Raw genomic sequence first — 26,389 nt, 5'->3', positions numbered from 1 at the left:
CAGAGTATGTCCTGGGAAGGTGAGTGACCATTGTACTGTTATACATGTGATAATGAGGAGACACTACAGCTGGGATGGGTGTAACTGGGTATCAGTAATACTATATACAATAGATATACATACTGTATAGGAGGATGAGTGATTACACTGTTATATCACACCCGGCATTACAGAGTAAGTCCTGGGAAGGTGAGTGCCCATTGTACTGTTATACATGTGATAATGAGGAGACACTACAGCTGGGATGGGTGTAACTGGGTATCAGTAATACTATATATAATAGATATATACACTGTATAGGAAGATAAGTGATTACACTGTTATATCACACCCGGCATTACAGAGTATGTCCTGGGGAGGTGAGTGACCATTGTACTGTTATACATGTGATAATGAGGAGACACTACAGCTGGGATGGGTGTAACTGGGTATCAGTAATACTATATATAATATATATATATACTAGAGATGAGCGCCTGAAATTTTTCGGGTTTTGTGTTTTGGTTTTGGGTTCGGTTCCGCGGCCGTGTTTTGGGTTCGAACGCGTTTTGGCAAAACCTCACCGAATTATTTTTGTCGGATTCGGGTGTGTTTTGGATTCGGGTGTTTTTTTCAAAAAACCCTAAAAAACAGCTTAAATCATAGAATTTGGGGGTAATTTTGATCCCAAAGTATTATTAACCTCAAAAAACATAATTTACACTCATTTTCAGCCTATTCTGAACACATCACACCTCACAATATTATTTTTAGTCCTAAAATTTGCACCGAGGTCGCTGTGTGAGTAAGATAAGCGACCCTAGTGGCCGACACAAACACCGGGCCCATCTAGGAGTGGCACTGCAGTGTCACGCAGGATGTCCCTTCCAAAAAACCCTCCCCAAACAGCACATGACGCAAAGAAAAAAAGAGGCGCAATGAGGTAGCTGTGTGAGTAAGATTAGCGACCCTAGTGGCCGACACAAACACCGGGCCCATCTAGGAGTGGCACTGCAGTGTCACGCAGGATGTCCCTTCCAAAAAACCCTCCCCAAACAGCACATGACGCAAAGAAAAAAAGAGGCGCAATGAGGTAGCTGACTGTGTGAGAAAGATAAGCGACCCTAGTGGCCGACACAAACACCGGGCCCATCTAGGAGTGGCACTGCAGTGTCACGCAGGATGGCCCTTCCAAAAAACCCTCCCCAAACAGCACATGACGCAAAGAAAAAAAGAGGCGCAATGAGGTAGCTGACTGTGTGAGTAAGATTAGCGACCCTAGTGGCCGACACAAACACCGGGCACATCTAGGAGTGGCACTGCAGTGTCACGCAGGATGTCCCTTCCAAAAAACCCTCCCCAAACAGCACATGACGCAAAGAAAAAAAGAGGCGCAATGAGGTAGCTGACTGTGTGAGAAAGATAATCGACCCTAGTGGCCGACACAAACACCGGGCCCATCTAGGAGTGGCACTGCAGTGTCACGCAGGATGGCCCTTCCAAAAAACCCTCCCCAAACAGCACATGACGCAAAGAAAAAAAGAGGCGCAATGAGGTAGCTGACTGTGTGAGTAAGATTAGCGACCCTAGTGGCCGACACAAACACCGGGCCCATCTAGGAGTGGCACTGCAGTGTCACGCAGGATGTCCCTTCCAAAAAACCCTCCCCAAACAGCACATGACGCAAAGAAAAAAAGAGGCGCAATGAGGTAGCTGACTGTGTGAGTAAGATTAGCGACCCTAGTGGCCGACACAAACACCGGGCCCATCTAGGAGTGGCACTGCAGTGTCACGCAGGATGTCCCTTCCAAAAAACCCTCCCCAATCAGCACATGATGCAAAGAAAAAGAAAAGAAAAAAGAGGTGCAAGATGGAATTATCCTTGGGCCCTCCCACCCACCCTTATGTTGTATAAACAAAACAGGACATGCACACTTTAACCAACCCATCATTTCAGTGACAGGGTCTGCCACACGACTGTGACTGATATGACGGGTTGGTTTGGACCCCCCCCAAAAAAGAAGCAATTAATCTCTCCTTGCACAAACTGGCTCTACAGAGGCAAGATGTCCACCTCATCTTCACCCTCCGATATATCACCGTGTACATCCCCCTCCTCACAGATTATCAATTCGTCCCCACTGGAATCCACCATCTCAGCTCCCTGTGTACTTTGTGGAGGCAATTGCTGCTGGTCAATGTCTCCGCGGAGGAATTGATTATAATTCATTTTAATGAACATCATCTTCTCCACATTTTCTGGATGTAACCTCGTACGCCGATTGCTGACAAGGTGAGCGGCGGCACTAAACACTCTTTCGGAGTACACACTTGTGGGAGGGCAACTTAGGTAGAATAAAGCCAGTTTGTGCAAGGGCCTCCAAATTGCCTCTTTTTCCTGCCAGTATAAGTACGGACTGTGTGACGTGCCTACTTGGATGCGGTCACTCATATAATCCTCCACCATTCTATCAATGTTGAGAGAATCATATGCAGTGACAGTAGACGACATGTCCGTAATCGTTGTCAGGTCCTTCAGTCCGGACCAGATGTCAGCATCAGCAGTCGCTCCAGACTGCCCTGCATCACCGCCAGCGGGTGGGCTCGGAATTCTGAGCCTTTTCCTCGCACCCCCAGTTGCGGGAGAATGTGAAGGAGGAGATGTTGACAGGTCGCGTTCCGCTTGACTTGACAATTTTGTCACCAGCAGGTCTTTCAACCCCAGCAGACCTGTGTCTGCCGGAAAGAGAGATCCAAGGTAGGCTTTAAATCTAGGATCGAGCACGGTGGCCAAAATGTAGTGCTCTGATTTCAACAGATTGACCACCCGTGAATCCTTGTTAAGCGAATTAAGGGCTGCATCCACAAGTCCCACATGCCTAGCGGAATCGCTCCGTGTTAGCTCCTTCTTCAATGCCTCCAGCTTCTTCTGCAAAAGCCTGATGAGGGGAATGACCTGACTCAGGCTGGCAGTGTCTGAACTGACTTCACGTGTGGCAAGTTCAAAGGGCATCAGAACCTTGCACAACATTGAAATCATTCTCCACTGCACTTGAGACAGGTGCATTCCACCTACTATATCGTGCTCAATTGTATAGGCTTGAATGGCCTTTTGCTGCTCCTCCAACCTCTGAAGCATATAGAGGGTTGAATTCCACCTCGTTACCACTTCTTGCTTCAGATGATGGCAGGGCAGGTTCAGTAGTTTTTGGTGGTGCTCCAGTTTTCTGTACGTGGTGCCTGTACGCCGAAAGTGTCCCGCAATTCTTCTGGCCACCGACAGCATCTCTTGCACGCCCCTGTCGTTTTTTAAAAAATTCTGCACCACCAAATTCAAGGTATGTGCAAAACATGGGACGTGCTGGAATTGGCCCAGATTTAATGCACACACAATATTGCTGGCGTTGTCCGATGCCACAAATCCACAGGAGAGTCCAATTGGGGTAAGCCATTCCGCGATGATCTTCCTCAGTTGCCGTAAGAGGTTTTCAGCTGTGTGCGTATTCTGGAAAGCGGTGATACAAAGCGTAGCCTGCCTAGGAAAGAGTTGGCGTTTGCGAGATGCTGCTACTGGTGCCGCCGCTGCTGTTCTTGCGGCGGGAGTCCATACATCTACCCAGTGGGCTGTCACAGTCATATAGTCCTGACCCTGCCCTGCTCCACTTGTCCACATGTCCGTGGTTAAGTGGACATTGGGTACAGCTGCATTTTTTAGGACACTGGTGACTCTTTTTCTGAGGTCTGTGTACATTTTCGGTATTGCCTGCCTAGAGAAATGGAACCTAGATGGTATTTGGTACCGGGGACACAGTACCTCCAACAAGTCTCTAGTTGGCTCTGCAGTAATGATGGATACCGGAACCACGTTTCTCACCACCCAGAATGCCAAGGCCTCAGTTATCCGCTTTGCAGTAGGATGACTGCTGTGATATTTCATCTTCCTCGCAAAGGACTGTTGAACAGTCAATTGCTTACTGGAAGTAGTACAAGTGGGCTTACGACTTCCCCTCTGGGATGACCATCGACTCCCAGCGGCAACAACAGCAGCGCCAGCAGCAGTAGGCGTTACACGCAAGGATGCATCGGAGGAATCCCAGGCAGGAGAGGACTCGTCAGACTTGCCAGTGACATGGCCTGCAGGACTATTGGCATTCCTGGGGAAGGAGGAAATTGACACTGAGGGAGTTGGTGGGGTGGTTTGCGTGAGCTTGGTTACAAGAGGAAGGGATTTACTGGTCAGTGGACTGCTTCCGCTGTCACCCAAAGTTTTTGAACTTGTCACTGACTTATTATGAATGCGCTGCAGGTGACGTATAAGGGAGGATGTTCCGAGGTGGTTAACGTCCTTACCCCTACTTATTACAGCTTGACAAAGGGAACACACGGCTTGACACCTGTTGTCCGCATTTCTGGTGAAATACCTCCACCCCGAAGAGCTGATTTTTTTGGTATTTTCACCTGGCATGTCAACGGCCATATTCCTCCCACGGACAACAGGTGTCTCCCCGGGTGCCTGACTTAAACAAACCACCTCACCATCAGAATCCTCCTGGTCAATTTCCTCCCCAGCGCCAGCAACACCCATATCCTCCTCATCCTGGTGTACTTCAACACTGACATCTTCAATCTGACTATCAGGAACTGGACTGCGGGTGCTCCTTCCAGCACTTGCAGGGGGCGTGCAAATGGTGGAAGGCGCATGCTCTTCACCTCCAGTGTTGGGAAGGTCAGGCATCGCAACCGACACAATTGGACTCTCCTTGTGGATTTGGGATTTCGAAGAACGCACAGTTCTTTGCGGTGCTTTTGCCAGCTTGAGTCTTTTCAGTTTTCTAGCGAGAGGCTGAGTGCTTCCATCCTCATGTGAAGCTGAACCACTAGCCATGAACATAGGCCAGGGCCTCAGCCGTTCCTTGCCACTCCGTGTGGTAAATGGCATATTGGCAAGTTTACGCTTCTCCTCCGACAATTTTATTTTAGGTTTTGGAGTCCTTTTTTTTCTGATATTTGGTGTTTTGGATTTGACATGCTCTGTACTATGACATTGGGCATCGGCCTTGGCAGACGACGTTGCTGGCATTTCATCGTCTCGGCCATGACTAGTGGCAGCAGCTTCAGCACGAGGTGGAAGTGGATCTTGATCTTTCCCTAATTTTGGAACCTCAACTTTTTTGTTCTCCATATTTTATAGGCAGAACTAAAAGGCACCTCAGGTAAACAATGGAGATGGATGGATTGGATACTAGTATTGGATACCTGCCGACTGCCGACACAGAGGTAGCCACAGCCGTGAACTACCGCACTGTACACTGGTTGATAAAGAGATAGTAGTATACTCGTAACAACTAGTATGACACTATGACGACGGTATAAAGAATGAAAAAAAAACCACGGTTAGGTGGTATATATTATAATAATAATACAATTATGGATGGACGGACTGCCTGCCGACTGCCGACACAGAGGTAGCCACAGCCGTGAACTACCGCACTGTACACTGGTTGATAAAGAGATAGTAGTATACTCGTAACAACTAGTATGACACTATGACGACGGTATAAAGAATGAAAAAAAAACCACGGTTAGGTGGTATATATTATAATAATAATACAATTATGGATGGACGGACTGCCTGCCGACTGCCGACACAGAGGTAGCCACAGCCGTGAACTACCGCACTGTACACTGGTTGATAAAGAGATAGTAGTATACTCGTAACAACTAGTATGACACTATGACGACGGTATAAAGAATGAAAAAAAAACCACGGTTAGGTGGTATATATTATAATAATAATACAATTATGGATGGACGGACTGCCTGCCGACTGCCGACACAGAGGTAGCCACAGCCGTGAACTACCGCACTGTACACTGGTTGATAAAGAGATAGTAGTATACTCGTAACAACTAGTATGACATTATGACGACGGTATAAAGAATGAAAAAAAAACCACGGTTAGGTGGTATATATTATAATAATAATACAATTATGGATGGACGGACTGCCTGCCGACTGCCGACACAGAGGTAGCCACAGCCGTGAACTACCGCACTGTACACTGGTTGATAAAGAGATAGTAGTATACTCGTAACAACTAGTATGACACTATGACGACGGTATAAAGAATGAAAAAAAAACCACGGTTAGGTGGTATATATTATAATAATAATACAATTATGGATGGACGGACTGCCTGCCGACTGCCGACACAGAGGTAGCCACAGCCGTGAACTACCGCACTGTACACTGGTTGATAAAGAGATAGTAGTATACTCGTAACAACTAGTATGACACTATGACGACGGTATAAAGAATGAAAAAAAAACCACGGTTAGGTGGTATATATTATAATAATAATACAATTATGGATGGACGGACTGCCTGCCGACTGCCGACACAGAGGTAGCCACAGCCGTGAACTACCGCACTGTACACTGGTTGATAAAGAGATAGTAGTATACTCGTAACAACTAGTATGACACTATGACGACGGTATAAAGAATGAAAAAAAAACCACGGTTAGGTGGTATATATTATAATAATAATACAATTATGGATGGACGGACTGCCTGCCGACTGCCGACACAGAGGTAGCCACAGCCGTGAACTACCGCACTGTACACTGGTTGATAAAGAGATAGTAGTATACTCGTAACAACTAGTATGACACTATGACGACGGTATAAAGAATGAAAAAAAAACCACGGTTAGGTGGTATATATTATAATAATAATACAATTATGGATGGACGGACTGCCTGCCGACTGCCGACACAGAGGTAGCCACAGCCGTGAACTACCGCACTGTACACTGGTTGATAAAGAGATAGTAGTATACTCGTAACAACTAGTATGACACTATGACGACGGTATAAAGAAAGAAAAAAAAATACCACGGTTAGGTGGTATATATTGTAATACAATTATGGATGGACGGACTGCCTGCCGAGTTCCGACTGCCGACACAGAGGTAGCCACAGCCGTGAACTACCGCACTGTACTGTGTCTGCTGCTAATATAGACTGGTTGATAAAGAGATAGTATACAATACATACAACAATATACTACTATACTGGTGGTCAGGCACTGGTCACCACTAGTCACACTGGCAGTGGCACTCCTGCAGCAAAAGTGTGCACTGTTTAATTTTAAATTAATATAATATTATGTACTCCTGGGGGCTCCTGCTATAACAACCTGCAGTGCTCCCCAGTCTCCCCCACAATTATTATAAGCTTTGCCTTTTATACATTGATGTGCAGCACACTGGGCTGAGCTGAGTGCACACAGACTGAGTCACACTGTGTGACTGGCTGCTGCTGTGTATCGTTTTTTTTCAGGCAGAGAACGGATATAGCAGAGAACGGATATATTAAAATAAATAAAAGTTAACTAACAACAACTGCACTGGTCACTGTGGTAAACTCTGTCTGACTCTGCACAATCTCTCTCTCTCTTCTAATCTAATTTCTAATGGAGAGGACGCCAGCCACGTCCTCTCCCTATCAATCTCAATGCACGTGTGAAAATGGCGGCGACGCGCGGCTCCTTATATAGAATCCGAGTCTCGCGAGAATCCGACAGCGTCATGATGACGTTCGGGCGCGCTCGGGTTAACCGAGCAAGGCGGGAGGATCCGAGTCTGCTCGGACCCGTGAAAAAAACATGAAGTTCGTGCGGGTTCGGTTTCAGAGAAACCGAACCCGCTCATCTCTAATATATACTGTATAGGAAGATGAGTGATAACACTGTTATATCACACCCGGCATTACAGAGTAAGTCCTGGGAAGGTGAGTGACCATTGTACTGTTATACATGTGATAATGAGGAGACACTACAGCTGGGATGGGTGTAACTGGGTATCAGTAATACTATATACAATAGATATATATATATATATATATATATATATACTGTATAGGAAGATGAGTGATTACACTATTATATCACACCCGGCATTACAGAGTAAGTCCTGGGAAGGTGAGTGACCATTGTACTGTTATACATGTGATAATGAGGAGACACTACAGCTGGGATGGGTGTAACTGGGTATCAGTAATACTATATATAATAGATATATACACTGTATAGGAGGATGAGTGATTACACTGTTATATCACACCCGGCATTACAGAGTATGTCCTGGGAAGGTGAGTGACCATTGTACTGTTATACATGTGATAATGAGGAGACACTACAGCTGGGATGGGTGTAACTGGGTATCAGTAATACTATATATAATAGATATACATACTGTATAGGAAGATGAGTGATTACACTGTTATATCACACCCAGCATTACAGAGTAAGTCCTGGGAAGGTGAGTGACCATTGTACTGTTATACATGTGATAATGAGGAGACACTACAGCTGGGATGGGTGTAACTGGGTATCAGTAATACTATATATAAAAGATATACATACTGTATATGAGGATGAGTGAGTACACTGTTATATCACACCCAGCATTACAGAGTAAGTCCTGGGGAGGTGAGTGACCATTGTACTGTTATACATGTGATAATGAGGAGACACTACAGCTGGGATGGGTGTAACTGGGTATCAGTAATACTATATATAATAGATATATATACTGTATAGGAAGATGAGTGATTACACTGTTATATCACACCCAGCATTACAGAGTAAGTCCTGGGAAGGTGAGTGACCATTGTACTGTTATACATGTGATAATGAGGAGACACTACAGCTGGGATGGGTGTAACTGGGTATCAGTAATACTATATATAATAGATATACATACTGTATAGGAGGATGAGTGATTACACTGTTATATCACACCCAGCATTACAGAGTAAGTCCTGGGAAGGTGAGTGACCACTGTACTGTTATACATGTGATAATGAGGAGACACTACAGCTGGGATGGGTGTAACTGGGTATCAGTAATACTATATATAATAGATATATATACTGTATAGGAAGATGAGTGATTACACTGTTATATCACACCCAGCATTACAGAGTAAGTCCTGGGAAGGTGAGTGACCATTGTACTGTTATACATGTGATAATGAGGAGACACTACAGCTGGGATGGGTGTAACTGGGTATCAGTAATACTATATACAATAGATATACATACTGTATAGGAGGATGAGTGATTACACTGTTATATCACACCCGGCATTACAGAGTAAGTCCTGGGAAGGTGAGTGACCATTGTACTGTTATACATGTGATAATGAGGAGACACTACAGCTGGGATGGGTGTAACTGGGTATCAGTAATACTATATACAATATATATATATATATATATACTGTATAGGAAGATGAGTGATTACACTGTTATATCACACCCGGCATTACAGAGTAAGTCCTGGGAAGGTGAGTGACCATTGTACTGTTATACATGTGATAATGAGGAGACACTACAGCTGGGATGGGTGTAACTGGGTATCAGTAATACTATATATAATAGATATATATACTGTATAGTAGGATGAGTGATTACACTGTTATATCACACCCGGCATTACAGAGTATGTCCTGGGAATGTGAGTGACCATTGTACTGTTATACATGTGATAATGAGGAGACACTACAGCTGGGATGGGTGTAACTGGGTATCAGTAATACTGTATATAATAGATATATATATATATATATATATATATATATATATATATACTGTATAGGAAGATGAGTGATTACACTATTATATCACACCTGGCATTGCAGAATAAGTCCTGGGAAGGTGAGTGACCATTGTACTGCTATACATGTGATAATGAGGATACACTACAGCTGGGATGGGTGTAACTGGGTATCAGTAATACTATATACAATATATATATTGTATAGGAGGATGAGTGATTACACTGTTATATCACACCCGGCATTACAGAGTAAGTCCTGGGAAGGTGAGTGACCATTGTACTGTTATACATGTGATAATGAGGAGACACTACAGCTGGGATGGGTGTAACTGGGTATCAGTAATACTATATACAATAGATCACATGTTCTCAAACTCGGTCCTCAGGACCCCACACTGTGCATGTTTTGCAGGTCTCCTCACAGAATCACAAGTGAAATAATTAGCTCCACCTGTGGACCTTTTAAAATGTGTCAGTGAGTAATTAATACACCTGTGCTCCTGCTGGGTTACCTGCAAAACATGCACTGTGTGGGGTCCTGAGGACCGAGTTTGAGAACCTGTGCAATAGATATACATACTGTATAGGAGGATGAGTGATTACACTGTTATATCACACCTGGCATTACAGAGTAAGTCCTAGGAAGGTGAGTGCCCATTGTACTGTTATACATGTGATAATGAGGAGACACTACAGCTGGGATGGGTGTAACTGGGTATCAGTAATACTATATATAATAGATATATACACTGTATAGGAAGATAAGTGATTACACTGTTATATCACACCCGGCATTACAGAGTATGTCCTGGGGAGGTGAGTGACCATTGTACTGTTATACATGTGATAATGAGGAGACACTACAGCTGGGATGGGTGTAACTGGGTATCAGTAATACTATATATAATAGATATATACACTGTATAGGAGGATGAGTGATTATACTGTTATATCACACCCAGCATTACAGAGTAAGTCCTGGGAAGGTGAGTGACCATTGTACTGTTATACATGTGATAATGAGGAGACACTACAGCTGGGATGGGTGTAACTGGGTATCAGTAATACTATATATAATAGATATATATACTGTATAGGAAGATGAGTGATTACACTGTTATATCACACCTGGCATTACAGAGTAAGTCCTGGGAAGGTGAGTGACCATTGTACTGTTATACATGTGATAATGAGTAGACACTACAGCTGGGATGGGTGTAACTGGGTATCAGTAATACTATATATAATATATATATATACTGTATAGGAAGATGAGTGATAACACTGTTATATCACACCCGGCATTACAGAGTAAGTCCTGGGAAGGTGAGTGACCATTGTACTGTTATACATGTGATAATGAGGAGACACTACAGCTGGGATGGGTGTAACTGGGTATCAGTAATACTATATACAATAGAGATAGATATATATATATATATATATATATATACTGTATAGGAAGATGAGTGATTACACTATTATATCACACCCGGCATTACAGAGTAAGTCCTGGGAAGGTGAGTGACCATTGTACTGTTATACATGTGATAATGAGGAGACACTACAGCTGGGATGGGTGTAACTGGGTATCAGTAATACTATATATAATAGATATATACACTGTATAGGAGGATGAGTGATTACACTGTTATATCACACCCGGCATTACAGAGTATGTCCTGGGAAGGTGAGTGACCATTGTACTGTTATACATGTGATAATGAGGAGACACTACAGCTGGGATGGGTGTAACTGGGTATCAGTAATACTATATATAATAGATATACATACTGTATAGGAAGATGAGTGATTACACTGTTATATCACACCCAGCATTACAGAGTAAGTCCTGGGAAGGTGAGTGACCATTGTACTGTTATACATGTGATAATGAGGAGACACTACAGCTGGGATGGGTGTAACTGGGTATCAGTAATACTATATATAAAAGATATACATACTGTATATGAGGATGAGTGAGTACACTGTTATATCACACCCAGCATTACAGAGTAAGTCCTGGGGAGGTGAGTGACCATTGTACTGTTATACATGTGATAATGAGGAGACACTACAGCTGGGATGGGTGTAACTGGGTATCAGTAATACTATATATAATAGATATATATACTGTATAGGAAGATGAGTGATTACACTGTTATATCACACCCAGCATTACAGAGTAAGTCCTAGGAAGGTGAGTGACCATTGTACTGTTATACATGGGATAATGAGGAGACACTACAGCTGGGATGGGTGTAACTGGGTATCAGTAATACTATATACAATAGATATACATACTGTATAGGAAGATGAGTGATTACACTGTTATATCACACCCGGCATTACAGAGTAAGTCCTGGGAAGGTGAGTGACCATTGTACTGTTATACATGTGATAATGAGGAGACACTACAGCTGGGATGGGTGTAACTGGGTATCAGTAATACTATATACAATAGATATATACATACTGTATAGGAAGATGAGTGATTACACTGTTATATCACACCTAGCATTAGAGAGTAAGTCCTGGGGAGGTGAGTGACCATTGTACTGTTATACATGTGATAATAAGGAGACACTACAGCTGGGATGGGTGTAACTGGGTATCAGTAATACTATATACAATATATATATATACTGTATAGGAAGATGAGTGATTACACTGTTATATCACACCCGGCATTATAGAGTAAGTCCTGGGAAGGTGAGTGACCATTGTACTGTTATACATGTGATAATGAGGAGACACTACAGCTGGGATGGGTGTAACTGGGTATCAGTAATACTGTATATAATAGATATACATACTGTATAGGAAGATGAGTGATTACACTGTTATATCACACCCGGCATTTCAGAGTAAGTCCTGGGAAGGTGAGTGACCATTGTACTGTTATACATGTGATAATGAGGAGACACTACAGCTGGGATGGGTGTAACTGGGTATCAGTAATACTATATACAATAGATATATACATACTGTATAGGAAGATGAGTGATTACACTGTTATATCACACCTAGCATTAGAGAGTAAGTCCTGGGGAGGTGAGTGACCATTGTACTGTTATACATGTGATAATAAGGAGACACTACAGCTGGGATGGGTGTAACTGGGTATCAGTAATACTATATACAATATATATATATACTGTATAGGAAGATGAGTGATTACACTGTTATATCACACCCGGCATTATAGAGTAAGTCCTGGGAAGGTGAGTGACCATTGTACTGTTATACATGTGATAATGAGGAGACACTACAGCTGGGATGGGTGTAACTGGGTATCAGTAATACTGTATATAATAGATATACATACTGTATAGGAAGATGAGTGATTACACTGTTATATCACACCCAGCATTACAGAGTAAGTACAGGGAAGGTGAGTGACCATTGTACTGTTATACATGTGATAATGAGGAGACACTACAGCTGGGATGGGTGTAACTGGGTATCAGTAATACTATATATAATAGATATACATACTGTATAGGAGGATGAGTGATTACACTGTTATATCACACCCAGCATTACAGAGTAAGTCCTGGGGAGGTGAGTGACCATTGTACTGTTATACATGTGATAATGAGGAGACACTACAGCTGGGATGGGTGTAACTGGGTATCAGTAATACTATATGTAATAGATATATATACTGTATAGGAGGATGAGTGATTACACTGTTATATCACACCCGGCATTACAGAGTAAGTCCTGGGAAGGTGAGTGACCATTGTACTGTTATACATGTGATAATGAGGAGACACTACAGCTGGGATGGGTGTAACTGGGTATCAGTAATACTATATATAATAGATATATACACTGTATAGGAGGATGAGTGATTACACTGTTATATCACACCCAGCATTACAGAGTAAGTCCTGGGAAGGTGAGTGCCCATTGTACTGTTATACATGTGATAATGAGGAGACACTACAGCTGGGATGGGTGTAACTGGGTATCAGTAATACTATATATAAAAGATATACATACTGTATATGAGGATGAGTGATTACACTGTTATATCACACCCAGCATTACAGAGTAAGTCCTGGGGAGGTGAGTGACCATTGTACTGTTATACATGTGATAATGAGGAGACACTACAGCTGGGATGGGTGTAACTGGGTATCAGTAATACTATATATAATATACATATATATATATATATATATATATATATATACTGTATAGGAAGATGAGTGATTACACTGTTATATCACACCCAGCATTACAGAGTAAGTCCTGGGAAGGTAAGTGACCATTGTACTGTTATACATGTGATAATGAGGAGACACTACAGCTGGGATGGGTGTAACTGGGTATCAGTAATACTATATATAATAGATATACATACTGTATAGGAAGATGAGTGATTACACTGTTATATCACACCCGGCATTACAGAGCAAGTCCTGGGAAGGTGAGTGACCATTGTACTGTTATACATGTGATAATGAGGAGACACTACAGCTGGGATGGGTGTAACTGGGTATCAGTAATACTATATATAATAGATATACATACTGTATAGGAAGATGAGTGATTACACTGTTATATCACACCCGGCATTACAGAGTGAGTCCTGGGAAGGTGAGTGACCATTATACTGTTATACATGTGATAATAAGGAGACACTACAGCTGGGATGGGTGTAACTGGGTATCAGTAATACTATATACAATATATATATATATATATATATACTGTATAGGAAGATGAGTGATTACACTGTTATATCACACCCGGCATTACAGAGTAAGTCCTGGGAAGGTGAGTGACCATTGTACTGTTATACATGTGATAATGAGGAGACACTACAGCTGGGATGGGTGTAACTGGGTATCAGTAATACTATATATAATAGATATATATACTGTATAGTAGGATGAGTGATTACACTGTTATATCACACCCGGCATTACAGAGTATGTCCTGGGAATGTGAGTGACCATTGTACTGTTATACATGTGATAATGAGGAGACACTACAGCTGGGATGGGTGTAACTGGGTATCAGTAATACTGTATATAATATATATATATATATATATATATATATATATATATATACTGTATAGGAAGATGAGTGATTACACTATTATATCACACCCGGCATTGCAGAGTAAGTCCTGGGAAGGTGAGTGACCATTGTACTGCTATACATGTGATAATGAGGATACACTACAGCTGGGATGGGTGTAACTGGGTATCAGTAATACTATATACAATAGATATATATATATATATATATATACTGTATAGGAGGATGAGTGATTACACTGTTATATCACACCCGGCATTACAGAGTAAGTCCTGGGAAGGTGAGTGACCATTGTACTGCTATACATGTGATAATGAGGAGACACTACAGCTGGGATGGGTGTAACTGGGTATCAGTAATACTAGATATAATAGATATATATATATATACTGTATAGGAAGATGAGTGATTACACTGTTATATCACACCCGGCATTACAGAGTAAGTCCTGGGAAGGTGAGTGACCATTGTACTGTTATACATATGATAATGAGGAGACACTACAGCTGGGATGGGTGTAACTGGGTATCAGTAATACTATATATAATAGATATACATACTGTATAGGAGGATGAGTGATTACACTGTTATATCACACCCAGCATTACAGAGTAAGTCCTGGGGAGGTGAGTGACCATTGTACTGTTATACATGTGATAATGAGGAGACACTACAGCTGGGATGGGTGTAACTGGGAATCAGTAATACTATATGTAATAGATATATATACTGTATAGGAGGATGAGTGATTACACTGTTATATCACACCCGGCATTACAGAGTAAGTCCTGGGAAGGTGAGTGACCATTGTACTGTTATACATGTGATAATGAGGAGACACTACAGCTGGGATGGGTGTAACTGGGTATCAGTAATACTATATATAATAGATATATACACTGTATAGGAGGATGAGTGATTACACTGTTATATCACACCCAGCATTACAGAGTAAGTCCTGGGAAGGTGAGTGCCCATTGTACTGTTATACATGTGATAACGAGGAGACACTACAGCTGGGATGGGTGTAACTGGGTATCAGTAATACTATATATAATAGATATACATACTGTATAGGAAGATGAGTGATTACACTGTTATATCACACCCGGCATTACAGAGTAAGTCCTGGGAAGGTGAGTGACCATTGTACTGTTATACATGTGATAATGAGGAGACACTACAGCTGGGATGGGTGTAACTGGGTATCAGTAATACTGTATATAATATATATATATATATATATATATATATATATACTGTATAGGAAGATGAGTGATTACACTATTATATCACACCCGGCATTGCAGAGTAAGTCCTGGGAAGGTGAGTGACCATTGTACTGCTATACATGTGATAATGAGGAGACACTACAGCTGGGATGGGTGTAACTGGGTATCAGTAATACTATATATAATATATATATATATATATATATATATATATATATATATACTGTATAGGAAGATGAGTGATTACACTGTTATATCACACCCAGCATTACAGAGTAAGTCCTGGGAAGGTGAGTGACCATTGTACTGTTATACATGTGATAATGAGGAGACACTACAGCTGGGATGGGTGTAACTGGGTATCAGTAATACTATATATAATAGATATACATACTGTATAGGAAGATGAGTGATTACACTGTTATATCACACCCGGCATTACAGAGCAAGTCCTGGGAAGGTGAGTGACCATTGTACTGTTATACATGTGATAATGAGGAGACACTACAGCTGGGATGGGTGTAACTGGGTATCAGTAATACTATATATAATAGATATACATACTGTATAGGAAGATGAGTGATTACACTGTTATATCACACCCGGCATTACAGAGTAAGTCCTGGGAAGGTGAGTGACCATTATACTGTTATACATGTGATAATAAGGAGACACTACAGCTGGGATGGGTGTAACTGGGTATCAGTAATACTATATACAATATATATATATATATACTGTATAGGAAGATGAGTGATTACACTGTTATATCACACCCGGCATTACAGAGTAAGTCCTGGGAAGGTGAGTGACCATTGTACTGTTATACATGTGATAATGAGGAGACACTACAGCTGGGATGGGTGTAACTGGGTATCAGTAATACTATATATAATAGATATATATACTGTATAGTAGGATGAGTGATTACACTGTTATATCACACCCGGCATTACAGAGTATGTCCTGGGAATGTGAGTGACCATTGTACTGTTATACATGTGATAATGAGGAGACACTACAGCTGGGATGGGTGTAACTGGGTATCAGTAATACTGTATATAATAGATATATATATATATATATATATATATACTGTATAGGAAGATGAGTGATTACACTATTATATCACACCCGGCATTGCAGAGTAAGTCCTGGGAAGGTGAGTGACCATTGTACTGCTATACATGTGATAATGAGGATACACTACAGCTGGGATGGGTGTAACTGGGTATCAGTAATACTATATACAATAGATATATATATATATATATATATATACTGTATAGGAGGATGAGTGATTACACTGTTATATCACACCCGGCATTACAGAGTAAGTCCTGGGAAGGTGAGTGACCATTGTACTGTTATACATGTGATAATGAGGAGACACTACAGCTGGGATGGGTGTAACTGGGTATCAGTAATACTAGATATAATAGATATATATATATATATACTGTATAGGAAGATGAGTGATTACACTGTTATATCACACCCGGCATTACAGAGTAAGTCCTGGGAAGGTGAGTGACCATTGTACTGTTATACATATGATAATGAGGAGACACTACAGCTGGGATGGGTGTAACTGGGTATCAGTAATACTATATATAATAGATATACATACTGTATAGGAGGATGAGTGATTACACTGTTATATCACACCCAGCATTACAGAGTAAGTCCTGGGGAGGTGAGTGACCATTGTACTGTTATACATGTGATAATGAGGAGACACTACAGCTGGGATGGGTGTAACTGGGAATCAGTAATACTATATGTAATAGATATATATACTGTATAGGAGGATGAGTGATTACACTGTTATATCACACCCGGCATTACAGAGTAAGTCCTGGGAAGGTGAGTGACCATTGTACTGTTATACATGTGATAATGAGGAGACACTACAGCTGGTATGGGTGTAACTGGGTATCAGTAATACTATATATAATAGATATATACACTGTATAGGAGGATGAGTGATTACACTGTTATATCACACCCAGCATTACAGAGTAAGTCCTGGGAAGGTGAGTGACCATTGTACTGTTATACATGTGATAATGAGGAGACACTACAGCTGGGATGGGTGTAACTGGGTATCAGTAATACTATATATAATAGATATACATACTGTATAGGAAGATGAGTGATTACACTGTTATATCACACCCAGCATTACAGAGTAAGTCCTGGGAAGGTGAGTGACCATTGTACTGTTATACATGTGATAATTGAGGAGACACTACAGCTGGGATGGGTGTAACTGGGTATCAGTAATACTATATACAATAGATATATATATATACTGTATAGGAAGATGAGTGATTACACTGTTATATCACACCCGGCGTTACAGAGTAAGTCCTGGGAAGGTGAGTGACCAATGTACTGTTATACATGTGATAATGAGGAGACACTACAGCTGGGATGGGTGTAACTGGGTATCAGTAATACTATATACAATAGATATATATACTGTATAGGAAGATGAGTGATTACACTGTTATATCACACCCAGCATTACAGAGTAAGTCCTGGGAAGGTGAGTGACCATTGTACTGTTATACATGTGATAATTGAGGAGACACTACAGCTGGGATGGGTGTAACTGGGTATCAGTAATACTATATACAATAGATATATATATATACTGTATAGGAAGATGAGTGATTACACTGTTATATCACACCCGGCGTTACAGAGTAAGTCCTGGGAAGGTGAGTGACCAATGTACTGTTATACATGTGATAATGAGGAGACACTACAGCTGGGATGGGTGTAACTGGGTATCAGTAATACTATATACAATAGATATATATACTGTATAGGAAGATGAGTGATTACACTGTTATATCACACCCAGCATTACAGAGTAAGTCCTGGGAAGGTGAGTGACCATTGTACTGTTATACATGTGATAATGAGGAGACACTACAGCTGGGATGGGTGTAACTGGGTATCAGTAATACTGTATATAATATATATATATATATATATATATACTGTATAGGAAGATGAGTGATTACACTATTATATCACACCCGGCATTGCAGAGTAAGTCCTGGGAAGGTGAGTGACCATTGTACTGCTATACATGTGATAATGAGGAGACACTACAGCTGGGATGGGTGTAACTGGGTATCAGTAATACTAGATATAATAGATATATATATATATACTGTATAGGAAGATGAGTGATTACACTGTTATATCACACCCGGCATTACAGAGTAAGTCCTGGGAAGGTGAGTGACCATTGTACTGTTATACATGTGATAACGAGGAGACACTACAGCTGGGATGGGTGTAACTGGGTATCAGTAATACTATATATAATAGATATACATACTGTATAGGAGGATTAGTGATTACACTGTTATATCACACCCAGCATTACAGAGTAAGTCCTGGGAAAGTGAGTGACCATTGTACTGTTATACATGTGATAACGAGGAGACACTACAGCTGGGATGGGTGTAACTGGGTATCAGTAAAACTATATATAATAGATATACATACTGTATAGGAGGATGAGTGATTACACTGTTATATCACACCCAGCATTACAGAGTAAGTCCTGGGAAGGTGAGTGACCATTGTACTGTTATACATGTGATAATGAGGAGACACTACAGCTGGGATGGGTGTAACTGGGTATCAGTAATACTATATGTAATAGATATATATACTGTATAGGAGGATGAGTGATTACACTGTTATATCACACCCGGCATTACAGAGTAAGTCCTGGGAAGGTGAGTGACCATTGTACTGTTATACATGTGATAATGAGGAGACACTACAGCTGGGATGGGTGTAACTGGGTATCAGTAATACTATATATAATAGATATATACACTGTATAGGAGGATGAGTGATTACACTGTTATATCACACCCGGCATTACAGAGTAAGTCCTGGGGAGGTGAGTGACCATTGTACTGTTATACATGTGATAATGAGGAGACACTACAGCTGGGATGGGTGTAACTGGGTATCAGTAATACTATATATAATAGATATATATACTGTATAGGAGGATGAGTGATTACACTGTTATATCACACCCAGCATTACAGAGTAAGTCCTGGGAAGGTGAGTGACCATTGTACTGTTATACATGTGATAATGAGGAGACACTACAGCTGGGATGGGTGTAACTGGGTATCAGTAATACTATATACAATAGATATATATATATATACTGTATAGGAAGATGAGTGATTACACTGTTATATCACACCCGGCGTTACAGAGTAAGTCCTGGGAAGGTGAGTGACCAATGTACTGTTATACATGTGATAATGAGGAGACACTACAGCTGGGATGGGTGTAACTGGGTATCAGTAATACTATATATAATAGATATATATACTGTATAGGAAGATGAGTGATTACACTGTTATATCACACCCGGCATTACAGAGTAAGTCCTGGGAAGGTGAGTGACCATTGTACTGTTATACATGTGATAATGAGGAGACACTACAGCTGGGATGGGTGTAACTGGGTATCAGTAATACTATATATAATAGATATATATATACTGTATAGGAAGATGAGTGATTACACTGTTATATCACACCCGGCATTACAGAGTAAGTCCTGGGAAGGTGAGTGACCATTGTACTGTTATACATGTGATAATAAGGAGACACTACAGCTGGGATGGGTGTAACTGGGTATAAGTAACACTATATACAATATATATATATATATATATATATATATATACTGTATAGGAAGATGAGTGACAGACCATAGTATGATCATACATCTCACATAAATGGATATAAGCTATACCAGTGGTTCCCAAACTTTTTTGAATCACGGCACTCTAGAGCAGGGGTGGCCAACCAGTCAGAAACCAAGAGCCAAAAATGTTGTTAGGCACGTCAAAGAGCCGACGTCGAGCCGCAGGCGCACTTGCAAAAATGGGGTGTGGCCTTTTGCCTGCTAGGCCACGCCTCTGGTATAAAATACTGTACATTTAAAAAACCAGATCCACATGAAATGAAATACATTTAAAAAGCCACTTCCACATAAAATAATTGAGAAAGAAAGATCCACCTAAAATATATTGAAAAAGCCATATTCACATAATACACTTCAGCTCCCCCATGTGTCACTCCAGCCATTACCCTGCTGTGTCACTTCAGACAGCTACCTCTTGTGTCACTCCTGCTAGCACACTCCTACAGTATGTCACTCCTGCCAGCACTCTCATGTGTCACTCCTGCCAGGACCCTCATGTGTCACTACAGCCCCCCCAAAAAACATACCTCGTGCCATTGCAGCAGCCTCTTATATATCCTCTGTTTTCCCGTGGGTGTCTCACCTCTAGTATCTGGCTCTCTCAGTTCTCAGTCCCCGTAGTGCTGCTGCTGCTGCCTGTCTGGCTGCAGTGCAGCAGTTTCCGGACTTGTTGTGGTCACGTGACTTCGAGTGTCGGGAGTCACATTTGAATAAAGAAAGAGCCGCATGAGGCTCAAGAGCCGCAGGTTGGCCACCGCTGCTCTAGAGCACAGGTTCTCAAACTCGGTCCTCGGGGGCCCACACGGTGCATGTTTTCCAGGTCTCCTCACAGAATCACAAGTGAAATAATTAGCTCCACCTGTGGACCTTTTAAAATGTGTCAGTGAGTAATGAATACACCTGTGCACCTGCTGGGTTACCTGCAAAACATGCCCCATTGCTCCCCCACTGTACACACAAGCAATATCGCTAGCATGCACTAATCAATGGGGTGTGCAACATTTATACATCTGTGTGCGACTAAGTCCGAATCTGTGTATAAGGTGTTCAGATGAGAGGAACCGAGGCTTTTCCTCATGCCCATTGCGCTTCATCTGTGACTCTGACTCTGTACCTGTGTAACGTTAATTCCTGTGCGGCTACAGTTTCCGCCCGGCGTCTCTGGTGCACTGCGAGCCCCTTTACGCTCCGTCTCAGATGAAAAACTGATCTAAAAATATGGTGCGTTACTCTCCCAGTGCTCAAGACATGCCGGGCGTCTCGTGATGTACTGTACAGCATAACGACGCCCGGTAATTGATGATACAGCTGTGTACAGTATGTACTTTTTATGGCACTGCTGACACCTTGTGACACCCTAGAATAAGGGATAATAGTAATACAATTACTAACTAGAATACAGCTAAGCAATGAATGACGGCAATGTTAATGTTTAATAGCAATATATTAAACCTGTACCTAGAACACACCTGAGTGACAATGGGTTGGGTGATAGTGTCATTGTGTTACTGTAACCCTGTGTGAGTTGTAGCACAGCTGGAAGTTTCTCACACATTCTTATAGCAATCCGTGGAAATGCAAATCGTAAAGAACAATGCACAGTTGTTTACACAACATATGCAAAATATCAGCCAGCCAATCAGAAGGCTCCAGCACCTACCTGCCCCATCCCAGCTCCCTTACATAAAGCAGACTCTCTGCCCCCACAGATTCAGACTGACTCTCATTGCAGAATAGATTGGAAGTTACCAACATTACTTTGTGAGAACCTCTCGGCAGATCCTGACAAGAGCTAAGATTCCACCATCCACACTCAGGACTGAAGTGCACACTTCCCCAAGGTGAGATTCCTATATAAAGTCATTACATTTCTGTGATCTGTCAGGTCAGATCTTGGTTACATCACCGAGATTTCTAAACTGTATACCGGGCCCTCAACTCCAGTCCTCAGGTACCAACTACAGGTCATGTTTGTGGATGTCTTATGGATGGGCGAGGTAATCTATGTTGTAGCCCAAGTAATTATCCAACGTGCTTCCACAGACAGGAGTCCCATAATTGACCTGTTGGGAAATATTGAGGTCTGAGGGTGAGAGACACTGCTGTAGTACCACTAATCACTGTATGGGTGATATCATATCTATATATTGGAAAATTAGGAATATTATGTATCTTCCAAAGACTGATTATTAGGGTTAGACAATCTGTGTGGCTATACAGCCCCTGAGGCACTAGAACTGTAAGGGTGTGAGGAGAATGAAACCATTGCACACCTGGTGACCAGGACTATGGGCCTATAGATTGACTATTTATAATAGAATATCGTCTCTTACTTTCTCCAGGACACAATGGGCGCCAGTGTACGTGATGTGGAGCTTGCCCTGGAAGGACTGGTCTCATTGGCTTCCAAGGGCCTCCAGCAGATAGAACTAAAGGACATCTATCACGTCATGAAGGAGCTTGGAGTAGGTGGCTATGCCTCAGTGTTCATGGTAAAGGACAGAAAAACAGGTCAGAGTCGTCCGCAATTCAGTATCTTAGTATCTTCCTCTCTGTGATCATTTCCCAGAATGGTCCATTAATTATTATGCAAAATGTGCATAGTACTAAAACTCATCCCTATTGAATCATCTATGGCATTTTCTTCTGTGCCCAATGATAGTCTGCCAAGCTATGAAACCTTTAAATGTACTCTGAACACCATCTGTTTATGAAGGCTTTACTCCTACTTATATTACTAACATTAATACCCCCTCACCTATAATACTAACACTGATGTCCCCTCACACGAACCCTACTCCAACATATACTACTGCCCGTAAGACCAAATCTATCTCTACTACTCACACTGCTGTCCCCTCACACCAACCCTACTCCCACCTATATGACCCCCACTTAGGCCACACATGCTTTTCTTGTCACACCTGTGCCATCTTTCAATCATAATCATCTTTTTGTTCTCACATTTATTATTTGGTCTAATTTGGGTTAATGATGTATCCTTATCACAGATGTCAGGATGGCGCTAAAGGTCCTGGACAGGAAAAGGACAACTGAGAGGAACTTCCTCATGGAGTTTAGTATCTCCTTTCTCCTCTCGTCTCATCCCAATATCATTGGCAGTTATGGGATTGCATTCAAGACCCAAGACCACTTTGCTTTTGCACAGGAGCTGTCACCAGTGGGCGATTTGTTCTCCCTAATTCTGCCCCATGTAAGTATAGGTCATTATATTGATTTTACATCAACTTAGTGCCTTAGTCACATTGTAACTTTGTAAGACATTTGTATGATGCTAAAACAGTGGACATATTTCTTTCAGACTGGACTTCCAGAAGACACGGTGAAGAGATGTGCTGCACAGATCTCCAGTGCCCTGGAATTTATAGAAAGCAAAGGAATGGTGCATCTGGACATCAAACCAGAGAATGTTTTGGTGTTTGATCAGGATTGCCATTGTATTAAGTTGACTGATTTTGGTCTTGCACATGTCAAGGGAAAAGCCATTCATGCCAGGTCTGGTAGTGCTTCCTACATGGCTCCCGAGATGTGCCAGCTTGCAGACCAGGATAGTTTGCTTGTAGACTCCACACTTGATGTCTGGGCTTTTGGTGTAGTCCTTTACTGCCTGCTTACAGGAGAGTTCCCCTGGCAGATGGCACTACCCAGAGACAAGGCATACAGTAGATTTGCTGAATGGCAAACTCACACTCCAACTGATAACCCTCCCTCACCATGGGACAGGCTGCCCACTGGGGTTTTGAGGATGTTTAGCCATCTTTTAGCCATAGACTTTAATCAGAGAAGCAAATCCAATGAAGTCTTGATGTTTATGGATGAGAGTTGGGACTCAGACAGAAGCTGCGACAATAAGGTTGATGCTAAAGACAATTGTCCTGCAGAATCAGATCCATCATGTGTTCACCAGACATCCAATTCCAGCAAAGATGAGTCTAACACAGTAACAGATGCTTCACCCAGCTGTGAGTCCATCCCGTCTGCTACAAGCTCCATGTCATGCCATTTGTACTCCTGTAGTTCTGGGTCACAGTGTGAGGAGGCATCAGACCCCAGACAGAAACATGCTTTGAATCCAGAGATGCTCATGGAGGATGATGTATTCCTACATGTCGGGGCGGAGGTGGAAATTGGCTGAGAAGACTCATCTGTATTTCCTTGTCATGGCTCTGAGACGATGTCATACTTGCATTCTCCTCATTTACCAGGTAAGTTGCTGTTTTAGGGAACTATGGGGGTATGAAGCTCTGGAGATTGGGGCACTGAGTCATTTGCAGAGTCCTGATATTTGGAGATGAACTATATAGAAGAACTGTACAGTTTGTTTATGCCCCAATTTTCCAGTCCTATCTATGGTCTATTTTATATCTAATAGGAAAGGAAGGACAACTCTCAGTAAATACAGTCTGCTGGCGAGATATGTCACTCATTCTACTACAGCACTTTTTGTTCTGGAATTATTAAATCTATTTCTACATAGTATTTCCCAAAATACCTCATCTATGCACAGTATTTTACCATACCGCTATATGGCCTTCATTCCGAGTTGTTCGCTCGCTAGCTGCTTTTAGCAGCATTGCACACGCTAGGCCGCCGCCCTCTGTGAGTGTATCTTAGCTTAGCAGAAGTGAGAACGAAAGATTAGCAGAACTGCTCATAAAAATTTTCCTGCCGTTTCTGAGTAGCTCCAGACCTACTCCTAGATTGCGATCAGCTCAGTCAGTTTAGTTCCTGGTTTGACGTCACAAACACGCCCTGCGTTCGGGCAGCCACTCCCCTGTTTCTCCAGCCACTCCCCCGTTTCTCCAGCCACTCCCCCGTTTCTCCAGCCACTCCTGCGTTTTTGACTGGCATGCCTGCGTTTTTTAGCACACTCCCTGAAAACGCTGAGTTGCCGCCCAGAAACACCCACTTCCTGTCAATCATACTACGAACACTCGAGCGACTGGAAACCGTTGCACGAGCTTCTGTAAAACTACAAACTTTTGTGTGAAAGTACTTAGCGCATGCGCGCTGCGTACCATGCGCATGCGCATAAATGCGATTTTTTCACCTGATCGCTGTGAAAAACGGCAGCGAGTGATCAACTCGGAATGAGGGCCTTAGTCTTTTACACGCCAATGTTTCTATGTTTCCCGAGGTCGCAAGTTTGGGGTTACAAAGCAGATGAGCCAAGCCCCATCTGGTACATGTGGCTGTAAAATGTATGAATATCTGCAGTTACCCCTCCCATGCACTGGGTGGTGCTCTTGGTAATTATCAGTCGGTGACTTGATTTCCCAGAAGTTCCGAAACAAGATAGGAAATCATCATGATACATGATGCTATGCTGCTAGCGTTTTATTACTCTATTGTTTCTTTAATGTATACATATAATAAAACTCTAAGAGTTGTATCTGTACATAGCAATTTGTTTTTAGAAATATACTTCTAGGGACTGTGTATGAACCATGGAGTGGGAAAGATAAAATATTTGGAATTTTCGTCTGTCTGTTTGTTCCAGCATCATGCAAAAACTATGGGATAAATTTGGATGGCATTTCCACTATTGTATAGCTTAGTGACCTAGAAAGAGACTCGTGTATGTATCATCTCACTGTGATATCAGGGAGAGGAGCAATAAAGGAAAAATCAAACGCTTGACACTCATGTGGTGTGCAGGCTCCTCAAGTCCAAAATGACTGCATGTATACAAATATTTATAATATATATATAT

At 41.9% G+C, this 26,389-nt stretch overlaps 1 protein-coding gene across 1 annotated transcript; it reads left to right on the top strand.

Moving 5' to 3' along the window:
• Positions 1–23,003: 23,003 nt before the first annotated feature.
• On the top strand, positions 23,004–24,811 carry LOC135020471 (serine/threonine-protein kinase SBK1-like). Its single transcript, XM_063953223.1, has 3 exons — positions 23,004–23,166; positions 23,667–23,869; positions 23,978–24,811. The coding sequence occupies exons 1-3, from the start codon at positions 23,004–23,006 to the stop codon at positions 24,809–24,811; spliced, it is 1,200 nt and encodes a 399-aa protein (XP_063809293.1).
• Positions 24,812–26,389: the final 1,578 nt, after the last annotated feature.

The sequence above is a fragment of the Pseudophryne corroboree genome, chromosome 1 (genome assembly GCF_028390025.1).
Source record: "Pseudophryne corroboree isolate aPseCor3 chromosome 1, aPseCor3.hap2, whole genome shotgun sequence".
Lineage (NCBI taxonomy): Eukaryota > Metazoa > Chordata > Amphibia > Anura > Myobatrachidae > Pseudophryne > Pseudophryne corroboree.
This window is presented reverse-complemented; position numbering and strand designations above follow the sequence as displayed.